General features: G+C 39.1%; 2 protein-coding genes across 4 annotated transcripts in view; both read left to right on the top strand.

The window, feature by feature from the left end:
• Positions 1-1,411, top strand: part of agmo (alkylglycerol monooxygenase) — a 38,242-nt gene extending 36,831 nt beyond the window's left edge. Inside the window, exon 13 of the mRNA XM_063878683.1 lies at positions 826-1,411. Coding sequence (XP_063734753.1) covers positions 826-906 — 81 coding nt within the window. The 3' untranslated portion in view covers positions 907-1,411. The remainder of the gene's footprint in view (positions 1-825) is intronic.
• Positions 1,412-3,151: 1,740 nt separating this feature from the next.
• dgkb (diacylglycerol kinase, beta) overlaps positions 3,152-16,643 on the top strand; it is a 68,733-nt gene continuing 55,241 nt past the window's right edge. For 2 of the 3 annotated variants that reach the window (XM_063880410.1, XM_063880408.1), the window contains exons 1-4: positions 3,152-3,443; positions 4,867-5,026; positions 13,165-13,285; positions 15,228-15,367. In XM_063880410.1, the coding sequence (XP_063736480.1) occupies positions 15,298-15,367 (70 nt within the window). In that variant the 5' untranslated portion in view covers positions 3,152-3,443; positions 4,867-5,026; positions 13,165-13,285; positions 15,228-15,297. Of the gene's footprint in view, positions 3,444-4,866; positions 5,027-13,013; positions 13,286-15,227; positions 15,368-16,643 lie in introns of all 3 variants that reach the window. The other variant, XM_063880409.1, reaches the window with a different exon arrangement.

The following is a 16,643-nucleotide window of genomic DNA, read 5'->3' as shown; positions in this document are numbered from 1 at the left end:
CAGATCTTCAATTATCTCCAGGGCAATTGTAGACTTGTTTCCATACCTGATCTCCAGCACTCTGAACATATCTTCAGCAGTGTTGTAAGTAGGCAGGCGCCTGGCAGGTTAAACTGTCCCCAGGGAGGTATCCCCAGATAAGATGAACTCCTAGATGTCCTTCCTGCTCTCTGACCCTCTCCATCAACACTGTCCTGTTATCATCTGAATAAGAGATTGTTAATGCCCTATCATACCAGGAGAAGGAAGTAAGAAGAGGGGTAAAGGTTAAAACTAAGAAATAAGCAAAGATAGACTACCCAGATAAATAAATTCCCTATTAGTATTATACTTAGATTTAAGTAAACTTGAAATTTGAACTTGCATTTCACAAAACATCATACAAGCAATGCCTTTTATAAAACACATTCAAAAACATATGTCAACTAGTCTCTGAAATGTAATGGTCTTTTTTCTGATATTTAATAGAACACAAAATGAATCACTTAAATGGCAGTTAAATTGGCAGTCTATTTGGATGAAATACCATCCACCACTGGTGATTTAAATATATCAACACAGCATTTTATCATATGCCCTACAAACTGTCAGTTAATTAACACCTTTACAGTCAAACATCTTCTTAGCAGATTTTCAAACTTATATAGAGAACAGAGTGCTGGTGTCTGTTTTTAATGATTTAATGACACTTACCTACACTGTCACCTTAGATACATCAGAGTAGCTTCACGTTGAGATTTTTCTCATGATTGCACATTCATTATTTTGAAGAAAATATTATGAAGTGTCTGCTGCTAACCCCTTCTGTCTGTCTGTGTTGTCCAGGCCTTTGTCTCCCTCTCTCTGCTGTACTGGGCTCTGCAGAGCTTCTCCCAGATGCTCAGCATCAAGAAGAAGGCCAACTGAGACAACACAAGAAAACAGAGACCATATTTTACCTTTTGAAGTCATAATTGTTGACATAAATCCATATTTACACATTTTAATCACCTTAAACATTTTTGTAATAACGTATTTGCATGTAGTGAACAAAACGCAGTAGTTTCAGCTTTTGCTTGATACGCTTTACATATTTTATGTAAAACTGTTTAAAGTCTGTTTATGTCTGAAGCTTTACCATGTAAAGCAGCCATAAAACCAGAAAAAATTCTCAACAGGTGCTTTTTAATACGTGACACATTTCTCTCTTCAAATGTCTTCTGTGCTTTTGTCTACACTGTAATAACACAGGTGCTGCAGTGCTAATTAAAGTACTAATGAATTAACATTTTTATATATAACCTTTACTTTGCAACATATACCTCCTCTATAACAAATGCGGCTCATACTTATGCCTTTTAATGTTGATTTGCACAACACTGTAAAATACATTGTTTTTCAATGTGTTATTGCAATAAAACATTTGAAATTTTACTGTAAACATCTCCACTTTTAATTTTCCCTAAAAATACCAGGCAATCGGTAATAGTAAAATGAAAACCTGGAGGTGTGTGTGTGTGTGTGTGTGTGTGTGTGTGTGTGTGTGTGTGTGTGTGTGTGTGTGTGTGTGTGTGTGTGTGTGTGTGTGTGTGTGTGTGTGTGTGTGTGTGTGTGTGTGTGCGCGTGTGCGTGTGCGTGTGTGTGTGCGTGTATGTGAGAGATTGTTCGCATTAATTCCTCCTCCCAGTCTCCAGATCTTGTGTAGGAGTGACACAGTCCTCAGCAGATGGTGCTGTTATCAACCGCCAAGAGTATTGTGAATCCACAAACTGTTTACAAGTGGCAGCTGTGTCCAACAAACTCCATGTTTTTGAGAGGCATAACGTCACACACTCAAGTATTAAAGTGTAGTAAAAACAAACAGGAAAACACTTTGATGTGAGATGTTATAAACATATCGTCATTATAGATTATAAATTCATTTCATTCAGGTGCTGCAGTATACTGTACATAAAGATGAATATTGCATGTCATTTAAACATTTTTATTTCAAATATATATTATAGGTTGTGAGATCAGTCTCCTCACAAAGCAACCACATGCAGACATCCTATGCATGCATCCTTAAGAGCGTGTACAATCTTTCCTTTATATGATTACTACTTAGAACATTTCTTTACTATATACACCAAAGTCTTGAATATATATCACATAAAATCCCTACCTCACAAAATCCTACCTGGATGCATAATTAACAATTGTGTGGTGATATAATTATGAGTTTGTGGAAATATGAAGAAATTATCTTATAATGTTCATTTTTAATCTCATTCCCACACAACACTATTTCTTAAAGCAGTACTGTTTACATACTAAGGTAAACATTATAATTTCAGTGTGAAACTGAACTAATTATTAAAAAATATCACAGTATGCGGTTTATGTAAATGACTGTTTTTTCTGAAAACGGTATGAATATTCATGGTGTGTCATATTAACAGGTCTACAGATGGCATCACTGCTGTACATATGTGCAGCACACCCATTGGCTTCACTGAAATATCAGTAATCCTGATAAATGTGTTCACACCACAGGTGCACATAACATCTGTTGGTACATAATGACCTCATTTGGATGTACATGTGCACCATTAAAATAACTCTGGGAATACACAGAACACTAATCACCTGTGGGTTTTATTACCATAACCTCTCATTATATAAAATAGCTTTTTTACTTATGCAAGTACAATGACATTTTGCAAGGCTTTTTATGGTGTAAGTAAAAACAACTCTAATAAACCAAAGCGTTATTAATTAAACATTTACTACATTCATTTTTACATCTGAATATAGATTTATAACTTCTTATTGTGCATATACTACATCTCTTCATACATTCTGTATATTTATGTGCAGTACTGTCTCTACCATCAATGCTTTACTTTACTTTATTTGATATGTCATGTGTTTATATTTAAGCCCGATATTTTAACTTGCACTGTTTATGGTTTACATTTCTCATTATGCCTTTACTTGAGTAACTTTCAATTAAATAAAGGAATGAAATCTTAAAACTATTCAATCATGTCTTGCTCATTGATGTCACTGTCACTCATTCCTAGCAGGTGTGAAAAGCAAGCACCTGCTGTGAAATCACTGATTAGAGTGTCTCCAGGTCATGCTTACAGGTTTGAACCGGTTTGAATCCACGAGGGGGGTCATTGAGGATGCAACTTCATAAATAGTATATAAATAAAATGTGCTGGGTTTTATTTGAGATTATCTTTGGGAAATTTATTTTGTGTTTTGAAACCCACAATTGTTACCACAGAAAGAAGCAGTGGTTAGGCCCCGTGTTGTCAAAGTTAATGGTATTAGCAATTAGCATGTCTTCATTCCTCCACTATGTGCCAAGTAAATGGAGTACAAGTTGGAAGTGTTCTTCCCAACCTTTTTCACCGACAGAAAATATCATCAAACAGCATCCAGCCGTCAGTATCATAACTGAAACAACGTTTCAGGTAAGTTTGTTATTTTGCATTCAGCTAGCAAGACTTGCTAATGGCTTTAGCTATAGCATATTATGCTAAGGAACAATCCTATCCTTATCATCCGAATGGCAAATTAATTTAGAACAGCATTACACTACAACTTTGAACTCAAACCATAAACACTTATTTGCAGGTTACTTTTATCCAGTAGAGGGATATGTATTCAGATATTTTACGTACTGTAAGACGTTGGAAATACTCCAATACACGTTTAAAGTCCTGCGGTCAAATCTCTTCTTAAATAACAGTATGTAAATAGTATAACATAATATACTTAGATTGAAATTACATTGAAATCCTTATCAGGATGCTGTGATGAAACATTTCTTTCATCATTTCCGGCCAAATCCTGCAATGCATGATTTATTCACCTGCATTTTAACACTTCATTCAAGTATCAAATGATCCCTGTCAGTAATTCGTAATTATACATGTACACTACATGTTGTTGTTGTAATAATGGTACTGCAGCACAAATGCATGTTGCATTTTTCTGGTCTAAATGTTTAATGTTGTGCTAATTTTAGCTCTTTTTATGTAGCCTGCTGTTGGGCTGTTTAATCGCTGTCCTCAAAGAACCACATATCTCCCCAAAATACATTTTGACATGCATGTAAACGGCTCATTTAGCGAAAGAAGTAGAACATTTCTTGGCACATAAAATAACACTTAATACTTCAGTCCTTCAAATTCCTTCACTAAAATAACATTAAAATATGGAGTTACGGTACATGGTTTTCACTAAGTCGAAGGGAAGGTATAAAAAGGCTGTCTTACAAATGTAATGGATTGAAAATAGTAGTAGTATTTGTAAAGTAGAAGCACTTACTTGTATAAGGATCACAAATACAGAAGCAGTGATCTGTGATTCAGAGTGGGTTTACTCTTTAATGTAGGTTTAAAACTTTTCATTGAACTTTTTTAGTGAAAAATAAATATCAGACAATGATTTTGGCATTTTTATTTGAAAGCTTCAACATAATTAAACAACATTTTTTAACATACCACTATTATATTTTCCCATATTTGATACCACACCCTGTTGACACAAACAAATTAATAATAAAGGAATTTCTTTTTATATGATGTGTTCACTCTTTTGCCAGTGTAAAAAAGAGTGTAAAACATTTCAACGTTTATACTGACCATTAAGATATCTGCTTCAAATGTGTTTGATTTGTGAAAAGATCCAGAAAACCCATTCTTCACAATAAATGCTTGAACTAATGATATTTTTCTTTTCATTATGTATTCAATTTAGATTGATATGACAATTAAAATGTGACCTGTTTATAGTTACTGAATAATATTTGGCAGGCAAAGATGCCGAGCCCTTCTCTGTGCTGCTCTGCTCATATGCTCTGCTCTTTAATGATTCGTTGGGTCATTGAAGCGATCATCCGACCAGTGGAGAAGCTGACATATTGATCTCAGCATGGACGGATATGGCCTTCGTCTTTACATGAAATCCCTCTAATGGGCGGTGAGGGAATTCTGCCGGGGGTCTCGCTTAATGGAACGAGGAAATGTTGCTCAAGAAAGACGATCAATGGGTGAGTCGATGCAAATTAAATCTGGCTGTAATGTAAAACAGGGCATCAAAAAACATCAATTATTTCTTTCTCTGTAGCTTTATAGCAGCTTTTCTTACAGTCTCATTTACAGTTGATCTGAAAATAGCAATAATTAATTTTCCAAAATAATGACATCATAACATTTAATCTAATTACAACTAATGCGGAAAGACGCAAATATCTCTCTGTCTGTCTCTCTCTCTCATAATATTCCCTGACTTCTGTTACCGTTGTGTTGCACAAAACCCCAAGACTTTGACAACAGGTTACAAATATATGTTTTAATAGGCTATAAAGTGTCCTTTAATAGTTGGACACTGTAGTTTTCAGAACATGTTACTCAGTAGGAAAAAGAGCTATTACATTTTGTTCCCTTCTTTGATTAATACACATTTGGTACTTTAGTGAATATCACCAGCAGCAGGATTGTGTATGTGGGCTTTACTTAAATTAATTACAACGTGGGTTTTCCTGGTGAAGAGCAATCCTGTCAGTGCAAAAGTGTGGCTTTCTGATGGGTGTATGTAGGAGGAAAGCTCTCTGTTCATTAATACATTCATGGTTCCAAGAGGATTATTTGACGGAATTTGGTTTTGACTGAGACAACTCAACATGTAATTAGCACGCTAACATGCTAAACCAAGATGATAACCATTGTAAACATCCTACTTTGTAACTTACACCATTTAAGCATTGTGATTATTATGTTGTTATGCTCCTGTTAACATTTAGAGCTACTGTTTCAAAGTGCAGCCCTGCAGAGCTGCTAGCAGGGCTGTAATCTTAGTCTTGTTAGCTTTTTTTGGGACAATAACAGACCTTTATGCTAACACTCGTTGGATACAAATGGGGATTTGATAATGATCACAATAATATGATATATGACCAGACAAAACACTCAAAAGTTTCACACTACCACAGGAAAAGGCAGAGGAGTGCAGCTCCTTTTCCTCTCCCCACGAGATGTGAATGAAGATATTCACATGCCAGTTTGATATCATCACAGCGACTGCGCTAGCGTAAGAATGTGTTCTGCTCACTGGGTCGAGAACAAATCACATCAGCAGGGTTCAGGAAAACGTGTGAACGCCTGAATGCACCAGACAACTTCACCTTTGTTGTGCTGACAACTGCTACAGTACTTGGGGTAAATGCATGGTTGTGATTTGCCGCGTTAGTAAACCTAGTCAGTGCATTCACAACATTTTGAACCAAGTGTTCTCAAGAAAAACGTCTTTGAAAAACAGTGGCATTCAAATGAATTTGTTATGACTTTTACAGCAAACTTTGAATCTTTTAATGTTTTACAGGAGACTTGTCTTTTCAGAATGATAGGGGGCCATGGGCTTGTTAAAAACAAATGACTTTGACTTATGTTTAAAAGGTTTGTCTTATTTCTTTCACTGTACACCTGCATTACATAATCATTTTCCTTCATAAGAGTATATGCAACTTACAAGAATGCCTACCACTTGGTAAGTTTTCATTTTATCATTCTTTCCCTAACAAGTTCTCAACTTTTATCTGTATGTCATCACATTTCAATTGCTGTTTAATCTACACATGCAGGTTTTATCTTTTTGTAGTAACAAATAAACCAACTTCACACTACAGATCAACTTATATGTCTGCGTGGCTCCTTCTTCCTCTTTTTTGTCATTAGATGGCAGATGGGAAGAGCGACCAAATGTGATTTGCTCCTTCATAGCCACAGAATGTTCCAGTGACTCATGCTATGATGATATAGTTCAATGCTCTGCATCAACTGTCTGCAGGGGAAATGTGTGTGTGTATGTATGTGTATATATATATATATATATATATATATCTATATCTCTATCCATTTTAAAGTAAGCACTCTCTAAAAATACTAAGCAGGTGATTGAATGAGGAATCTATCAATAAACACTCTTACCACAGCCAGTCAGGTGGAACATTTGGGAGCAAAGCTTTCAGTGCCGGTCAGATTTCAACATGGAAATTCACAATTGTTGATGTTTCAAACAAACAGTCTTTTCCTTATCGCAAGCCTGTAGCTCCTCACAGGCATGGTGGATGTGGCTGGGTGGCCTCCAGCCGACCCTTCACACATTATTTTCCGGCTCAAAACAGCTTTTTGTAAGATATGTGATGACATTATACTTGTGCCATCTAGCTATATTGGAAAAAACCAGCTGCCATGCTAGGTGTGTTTAATGGGAAATAATTTTACTGAACGATCTATCAGAGTCTTGCAGAAAAGGGTGCTTTCAAAACAGTGAGTAAAAACAACAGGAGCACTCCCCCAACGTACTGAGACATTTCCTGAAAATGGAAGATGCTTCGGGCTAATTATTGAGTTTGTACGTCAGTCTTTTTTCACTCTTAATGCTCTTTTGCTTCTGCCTGGGGATGTAATCTCAGTGAGGGAGACCCATCTGTCTGTTGTCCAGCCAGCATTTGCCCCATCCCCACGGGAAGGAAGACCCAGGATCAGCCTGTGTTGGTGCCCGGGACAGGACCTTACATAAAGTCCCATTATGATCCATGGTCCTCTACACACAGGTTGCTATTTATAGCACAGAAGGCCAGAAGTGGTGTAGAAGTGATGTATTGACTTTGGGCTGCTGTCACAGTCAGGCGGGTTATGGTGGTGACACCAGCTCTCCTCTGAGTAACAGGCTGATTTGATTGGATTTTAGAAGTTGTAATGTTGATTTACACAACAATATATTTACTCTACAACCCATCTGCTGGTCGTAGCAGAGGATTCAGGCGGCAATATGTGCTCCCTGAAAGTGCTGTAATCGTCATGCATTAGTATCAGCTCTGGCTAACACTTAGGGAGTCAACACTGTACAATGCTGTGCCTCCCTGGTCAAAGCAAAACTGCCACTGTGATGAAGCCTTGTTGTAATGACTTCTCACATATTTATATAAATACAAAATCTCTTGATACTGATTAAACCTTTAAGTTCACATGATTAGTGAGTGACTCGCCAGCCAAGCTCATCCAAGTACGAAAATTTCCCCACCTAGACATTTCAATGGGAGATCTAAAGAAAAAGGAAGTCCCACTCCTTTCAGATGAGTCTCTGATCCAATACCTACAGCTTGCATTACTCGTTTATTATGCATTCATTCTTCAAAACCATCATACATATTGTTTTATGCAAGCACTTAAAGCAATTTGAATATTAGCTAGCAGTTTACAGTTATGACTGTAAACTGCTTTCACAATCTATGTTGGAAAACCATTTTCTTCATCACTGACCTAAAGCAGTTATTGACAGCCTGCTCCAGGCCTGTGTGATCCTCTGAGAAAACCCAGTCTGCAGACTTTAATGATAAGGTCATTGTTCTGTCAGTGTAATGTATGAGTCCAACTTTCAGCTTTACCAAAAATCTCTTGCGACCTTAAAATAATGGACTACATTCCTGCTGCTACAAGTCTCTATCTCAACACTTAAAGGTCTCCTATTATGCTCTTTTATGACATAAATTATAGGTCTCAAATATAATAATAATAATTTATTTTAGCATTTCTGCTATCCCTCTTTCAGTCTCGTTTCCGTAAGTGCTGATTCTGTGACTGTCGCTTTAAATTTGAGCTGAGCTGAAGCTGGCCACACCCCTTTGGAGCATCATTAGCTCTCTGTCTGAAGAGAGAAGTTTCTAACGGAGAAACTCAGCTAAACGCTGCCATGATTAAATGCCATATTATGTTTCAAACCACATCAAGCATTATTTCTGAAACACTTCTCAATGATTACTACTAGAACAGAGACATTATATGTATTATATTTATCACAACTCTAAGTCCCTCCTGCACAGATCCTGCACAGAGATGTTGCAGAGGGGATTCAGCTCTCGACTGTATATTGCGGACAATAGGTTGGGACGTGTCACGTGGGTGGGACGTTGCCAGGAGTTCAATGTAAAGCCAGCCCACATTTCCGATATGACGTCATATCGGCATCAAATCAGGAACTGCTCATTTGTACCCCCGTTTTTAGAGATGTGGGTAAGGAGGAAGAGAGAGAGAGTTGTACTTTGTGAGTCTCCTTGCACACTGGGGAAACATATGTATGTATAAAAGATAGCAAAAAGTGCATTTTGCATAATATGGGACCTTTAATGTTAGTACATGACACTAGTTCAGGCAGCACAACATGAAGAACGCAGAAGAAACCAATTGTCTGGCAAAGCAACAATCCCTTAGCCTAGAAATCTAGACGCCCCTAGCGACCGCAAATTGAATTTGCTGCTGGGGCGGTCTAGTCAACCCTCGTCAGTTAGCAAGGCTGCTCGGGCCACGGTGGTTCGGACCAATCAAATCGTGAGGAGCGAGATCGGGGGCCGGGCTACCGACAGAGGTGCGACGTTTCAGTGTGTAGTTTTAGAGAGAGGTCTTCCCGGACTTGCAGGTTTATCACAAAACTTTTTCAATGCCCTTGGTGTTTTGGACGGAGTGGGCTCGCGGTGACGTTTCTGTGCATCTGAAGTCCTGGGGGGTGATGCTTTCTCGTCCTGCACCCATCTCTGGAACACCGGCAGGTCCTGTTCCATTCTCGTTAAGAAACGTGCACAACACCTGCACATTCTGTTGGATTTTGCCTGTGTTTCTAATACCGGCACTCCAACCTGCATTAATCTCTCGGCAATCGTTTTGTCTTCTTTCTGTCTGTCGAAGATAAGTACCGAATTTGAAAGCACGCCAGATATTCTCAAGTTTTTTTTGCAAAAACGGCAACAATCACTCAGTTCCATGTTTCACAAAGTTCGGTTTACTAGTGACTACACTCCACCATGTACTTCCCGTCGCGCGGACTACGTAATCCTTCTTCATAGCTCTGATTGGTTGTTCGCCATCCTATTGCGTGGCGTTGAGTGCAGAGGCAACTTGACAGACAACCGTTGATCCCGCCCACACTGCCTTCGAGCTAGACTAGACCCCGGTACAGCTTTTTGCTGTAGGGGTTTAGCTTGCTAGGCTAACAATCCCTTGTCCTGGGTGTTTGAGTGGTTGTCCGACAGGTACAATTGGTTTCTGAGCCTCTACCACATTTTTGTTGTTTAGTCTTTTTCAAAGGACAAAGGGCTTCATAACCTATGTTCTCCTAATTAAACATTCTAACACTAAATTGGTTTACTCTGGGTGAAAAAAATGTCAGCCAATGAGGGACCAACATTTCCATTCCGCTGAAATGCAGTACAAGGAAATGTTGCAGGACTGTCAAACATAGATTATGTTTATTCGAGACAAAAGTTCAAAATTGAATGAGTTGAATTTGTATTCATGTAGAGTGTGATGCTGTCAGTTGCCAGGGAGGTTACAACAATCTGCTTACGCTCAACCTGACCCACATACATAATGACCTAAAGAGATCTCATAATGATGCACGTCAGACGCTCTCAGCAGTGAGGGACGCGTATCTCTTGTGTATGTCATCTCCATGATAAATACAACAGCAGAGGGGGTTGGACTTGACTGTGTATATATTAAGAACTGGATGTTGCGTTGGCTTGATTATGAACGGGAGGTCTTTCAGTCCACGTACAGTAGAGACTAAATGTAGAACTTTATATATGGGGAAAACAAGGACCAAACGTAAAACACAAATAAGATTTTTTTTACAACATTTCTAAAAAACAACCGCAGATAATTACAGGAACGTTGACAGTTACATGTGAAGGACATGTCAATACTTCAAATGCCTCTTCGTCTCTGACACAAATGTTAACGCCCACATGACCTACCCAGATGAGCCGAAGGCAACACTAAAACACAAATGTTATTTGCACACTGATTAACCGCTACCCAGACACACTGCCCATATCTGGGATCTTTTTCAGCAATCTTCCTGAAAGTCAACCATGCTAAGGCTGTGGTCAAATTAAGCTGAGGATCCTGTAGGCGGGAGGCTGCGTAAAAGGTGTGAGCAATGTAAAGGTTATCTAACAGTGGGCTGGTAAATGAATTGAAGACAATATGTATGTTCCAGGAAGCAGCATGCTAAGGCCCTTTTATCCTTCCAGACTTGTCTGAACGGCAAAACAGCAGAGCAGGAACTGGTATTGAGTAACCTTTATGTCAACCGCAGCAGGGTTTGCACCCAACTTATGCTCTATAAAAACTCGATGCATATTGTACAGCAGCTCCAATAGGGCAGCCGGAGGTTAAATGTCTGGCTCAGGAGCATATGGACAGTCCATGTGAAGTTCAGAATAATACCAATTCAATTGAAAGACAATGCCACTCCAACCATTTTAAAATGATGAGATAAAATTGTTTGCTTGATGGATAGCAATACAAGATCTGACTTTGACTCCTGGATGTGTGACCTTTTCATAGACATTTTTCATGTATAACAATATAGATTGACTCTATCTATCAATCAGCATGGACTGAATTACAAAAATGTAGAATAAAGAAAACTAATTGTTAATTATTTTTGCAACTTCCTCCTTTAAATGTTTTCCCTTTTTTTAATTATATTAAAGGATTTAATTTTAGCTGTTTAACGTGTTTCTCAGTGTGCGATTGCTTTAGTGTACAGAACGACTGTGATTTAAATTGTGTATATTGTAGTGTTGAAATGTGAACTGCATCAAAAAGCTAAGTGTTATCTTTTTTAATTAACTAGTCTTGAAACTCCTTCTGGATCTATCTTTCTTTCTTGTACTTGTATATTTGAAAAGCACTTGAGACTGTAAAGCCCCCTGCGGGAGGGTTGTGATGTGCTATATAAATAAAATTGACTTTACTCGGCTCATGTGTTGATGCCGTGTCTCTACCCTCTGACTTCATTACTATTGATTGCTCTCACGGTGGCCACCTAAGAATCTGAGCTCATTTCGATATGTGCACCCCTGATGCATTTCTGTGGATGAGAATCTGCGAATGTTTGGAATATCAATGATGGAAGAACACATTTGGCCTCATGCAGCTTTATTTATAAACATCATTTTACGAAGGTAGGCTTTTTATCCTTTGAGACTTGACGATTTGGTATTTTAAAATAAATAATACAATAAGTAATTTCAAGCCTGAGTGGATCCTAGAGGCTAAGAAACATTTAAAAATGAGCATCTGACCTCCTCTTCCCCTGTCCAAGAGGACATATGGCCATATTGTAGGAGGAGACCTGAGATTGTGACGTTAACAATGATTCTTTTAACCTTTTATAAACCAGGAATCTGGACACTTGCGTATCATGCTACATTTGTGATGTCACTCAAAACTGTAGCATAATGTTGAACTTAAATATAGCTTATTTAATAGTAAAGAGTTTTGGATTTGTATTTGTGAATATCTAGACCAGAGATTTCTGCACATTGTCTCAAGTATTTGGGTTTTTATAGGTATTTTATTCTTCACTGTGCATGCTGCATGGTCTAATGTACTTCATCTTTTTTGTGTCCCCAGGAATTAAGATGGGAATATAAAATTGGTCACAAAATGTCCTCTTCAACCTCCTGTCCCCCTTCATCATCTTCATCCTCTTTCTGTTCTCTTATTTTTCCCCATTTCTCATCTTTTCTGCTCTCTCTGTGCTTTACTCCCACCCTCCACTTGCTTTCTGTCTTCATCTTCCTCTTTTTCCCGCCTTCTCTCAGGGCATCCCACAGGTTGCTGCACTTACCGCCTGTCGCGTTGAATGCTAATGCTGTTGGGTGATGTGTGCCTCCGTTACCAGAGTAGAGATGGCTTGAAAGAAGGAGGGAGGGGGGAGTAGTAGAGAGAGAGGCACAGAGAAAGCAGGAGAGCATAGGACCTCAGGGCTTTTTTATTTCAGGGCAGGGAGGGGGAAGGAATTGAGAGATTGCGGGAGGGATGTGACGTGAGTGAGCGGGAGTATGGAAACTGATCATTGCAGGCAGAGCAGTGTTGGATAATTCTGCTCTCCCTCTTTCTCTCTCCCTTTCTCTCTCCCCCTCGTGCTCTCTTTTGCACTCTCACTCTCTCACCACTCCACATCCCTAGCGAAGCTGCTCTGACCAGAAAAACAAACACCATCCACATACTCATACTCTGACATGCAGCAGAGAGGGCTGCTGCCTCTGCACCCTCGTCTCGTCTCTTTGCTACACAGATACTCACCCTCTATCTAATTACACCCACCGCTGCCCTGCAGTGCACAGCAGACCGAAAGGAGGACACGGCAGTAATGTGGCTGAGGAGCTTCATCTGAAAACATCTGCCTAGAGGACTCCTCCCTTATCCTCTCTTGGTGGTCAACTCCAGCTCTGCAGCAGGTGAGCTTCATGTTGATGCCACATCTCATTCATGGTGCTGTATGTCGCAGTGGCCACTACCTTGTATAGCTTTCTGTCATGGCATCAGTGGTGTTCAAGCTTAGATCGTCTGTCAGTGGGGGGAACAGAGCATTGATCCATACTGAATACACTCACTGCATCACTGGAGGCCAATGTTCAGATGGGTTTTGATTGTTCAATGGATGCCAGCAGAGTGTAATGAAAATGCACTGCAGTTAGAAAACTGGAGAGAGAGAGGATGATTCCAGTGCAGTGCATGGCAGGAGTACACTGCACACATCAGTATTATATTACAGAGAGTGTTAGGAGTAGAGTCATAGAGGTTAAAGAGGAATACACATATTCTCTATCAGCCCCTTTCTTTGCTTTGTGTGCGAAACATTGAATAAGACCATGCAGAGTGTAGTTTCAGCTCCAGCTGCAGATCAAAGTTTATGCGAGGGAGGCTGATTCCTACGCACCCAGCGTGTTCACACAAAATCAATGGTGGCTGCACATTGTACTGAGTGTTGCTTATCCTTCTTATATTGTGTCAATATAATAATAATGTTGCTTGCTTAATTTGCATAGCTTGTGTTCATGCAATTACCCATCATGCAGGGGTCCTGCAAGGTAACTTGTTGTACCACAAGGAAAGTTTCCGCAAATGTATTTGCGCATGAATTAATAAACACACACACTTGCATAAAGACGGGCAAACAGACGTCCAAGCAAAACGCATCTATAAATCATCACGGTTATTTATTTTGTCACACACATCCATCCACCTTATGAATGAAGATGTCCACTTGTTGTTTAATCGGAATACCTTTTACACTGATGATGTAACGTATACTCACACACTTGCCCTCGCACTCACACACACACGCTTGAGTGACAGCTACACAAACAATAAGCGAAAGCCTTGATGTTCTAATCCGTACAATGACATTCATTTGATATCCAGCCTTTCATATGAACGGAGTTCCTCCTACACAACAGCCAAACAGCTAGTACTTGGTCTGGGCTCCTGTGTTGAGCATGATTCTGTTTTAAACGGTTGCTGCGTTCTTAAAATATTTTGGTTCTCCATGATGAAACTCTGTTTAAATGGCTGTAAGGGCATTCTAATAGGATCACTGGCAGCTTCATATCTAGTGTTTGACTAGTTTAGTTTAGTCAGACACTAGATATTGGACTTGGTTCAAAAAGATCGTGTTGTCATCATAGCAACCAGTCAAGCTGAGGCAACGTCATTTGAAAAGCAGCACCATTGTGTTTATTTTCACACGAGGACCTTTCCACTTACCTTCCATAGTGGCCAACAATTCATGGTGCTTCACCCTGAACAAATCTGTGTTGCTGACAGTAGATTTAGGTAATGTCAAACACCTCACTCGTTCCTTATCAATCACAAATATTCATATGAAAACTATGCGTATTCCAAGTGTTATAAAAGAACAATAACTTAGACTTTATGTGTACAGTATATAATCTGTTGTTATTTACCTAGGTAAAATGTTCTCAAAAACTTCCTGTTATGTGATATGACCTTTTCTGTTACTATTTGATTCCATCTGTAAAACGGTCTCCATCAATTTCTAATTTTGGTGAATGCGGTTCTGCCGAAATTTCGAAACACGGTGATCAAGAGACAAAGAACCTTGTGGCTTTTATTTTGCCAAGCATTGAGATGGCAGCTTCAGACAGAGGCAGGAAACTGGGGGAAACGACCTATTAGTGTTATAGGAATTGAGTTTTATGGACCTTTTACAACATGGAAAAACACAGTTAATTTAAAAACAGCTCCAATTCAGGAGATAAATCAGGTGCATCGGTATTTGGTGAATTTACTGTACTTTATCATTTTCACAGCCATGAAGTAAAAACAGATGTGTGCTGCTGTTGAGGGGGCAATGATCTGATGCCTTTTGTTTTCCAGCGTAAGACGCCCCGCTGTGTGTTGCTGTCCGGGGAATGCTCAACTGACGGACAGACGAGGCCTGAACACGATGAGCAGCCAGGAGAAATGGGTCACACTGACCCCAACTGAATTTGCCTTGCTGCAGGAATACACTCAGTGTGAGTAGGAGAGGGACTCTCTGTTTGTGCCTGACTGTAATAAGGACAGAGCGTGTTTTTCTAGGTGTCTCTCTGCACGTGTCATCATGTTCTTCTTGACAAGTCATTTTCCAGGTGTTGTGATACTCAGGAAACCATTAAAGGTGCTCAGCCTCAAGTCATCAGTTTCATCAACCATTGGTTATTCTTTTAATTTGATTTCTTAATATTTAACATGTACATCTCAGAGCAGAGGGGAGAAGAAAAGGTTGCTTTAATGGCTGTCTTTGACCACTTTCTTATTTAATTTATCACAAATTAGAAGAAGCAGTAACGGGAAATACCAATAACAGACCCTTCTATTTATCGTGCAACATCACATGTTTACTGTTATTACGACCATTTTATATGAATAAACCTATAACAATAAAAGATGAGAAGTGTCATGCGTTGACCACTGTTTACTCATGGGCAGGCAACAGGTGCAACGTATTCCCCTCATCAAACAGTCTTTAATTTTCATATTCCTGAACCATAAATCTAGCCACATTTAGGATTTTGGATAGCATGCAGGCATGAATTGGAACACAACAGCATTGGCTACTGCTGGTGTGTGTGTAGTCCATAAGTACCCTAAGAGGGTAGATCACAAAAAAGTATTTGAGACTTTTGAATGGTTTATTTTATCATCAAAGACTTTATTTGGTTTTCATTTCTAATATACACTGTAATAGTGTTGCTGCCTTTTCCTTTGCCATTATTGTGAAAAGGGTAAAATTATTATTGACTTTTCACCTGTAGTAATATTTTTGTCGGATAAAAAAGACACTCAGAATTCAACAGTAGCTCCCTATTTCTGGATTCTCTTTAGGATGTCCTTGTAGCATTTGCAAAGGTGATTGGATACTAACCAGCAATTTTTTATTTTTAAAACTCTAAATCTTACAGCTGGAGCAAATAGAGAGCACTACATAACAAATAACACATTTTCACTTGATCAGTTTGGGTTATGGGAGAGTTGAGATGATCCTGATTTCTGCTTTTCGATCTCCACTAATCTTACCTTTACATGGAGAGACATTAACAGAAGAATGCATACCTTCTCTCCGATGGCATCACTCCATCGATTTGGCAATAACAGGAGTGTTTCTGCCATTATTACTCAGTTCCCTGGGCTTAATCTCAGCGTCCCTTCTTCGATTGATAAAATGTTGTCGTCGTAATTTCACACTGCATGTTGGTCTTGCTAATGTAGGTAGCTCAAGCTGCTGAAGCGTGTAATCTGTGTGGTACCGCC

Source organism: Eleginops maclovinus, chromosome 3 (assembly GCF_036324505.1).
Source record: "Eleginops maclovinus isolate JMC-PN-2008 ecotype Puerto Natales chromosome 3, JC_Emac_rtc_rv5, whole genome shotgun sequence".
In the NCBI taxonomy this organism is placed as follows: Eukaryota; Metazoa; Chordata; class Actinopteri; order Perciformes; family Eleginopidae; genus Eleginops; species Eleginops maclovinus.
The sequence above is the reverse complement of the archived record's forward strand: the minus strand, read 5'-3'. Positions and strand labels throughout refer to the sequence as shown.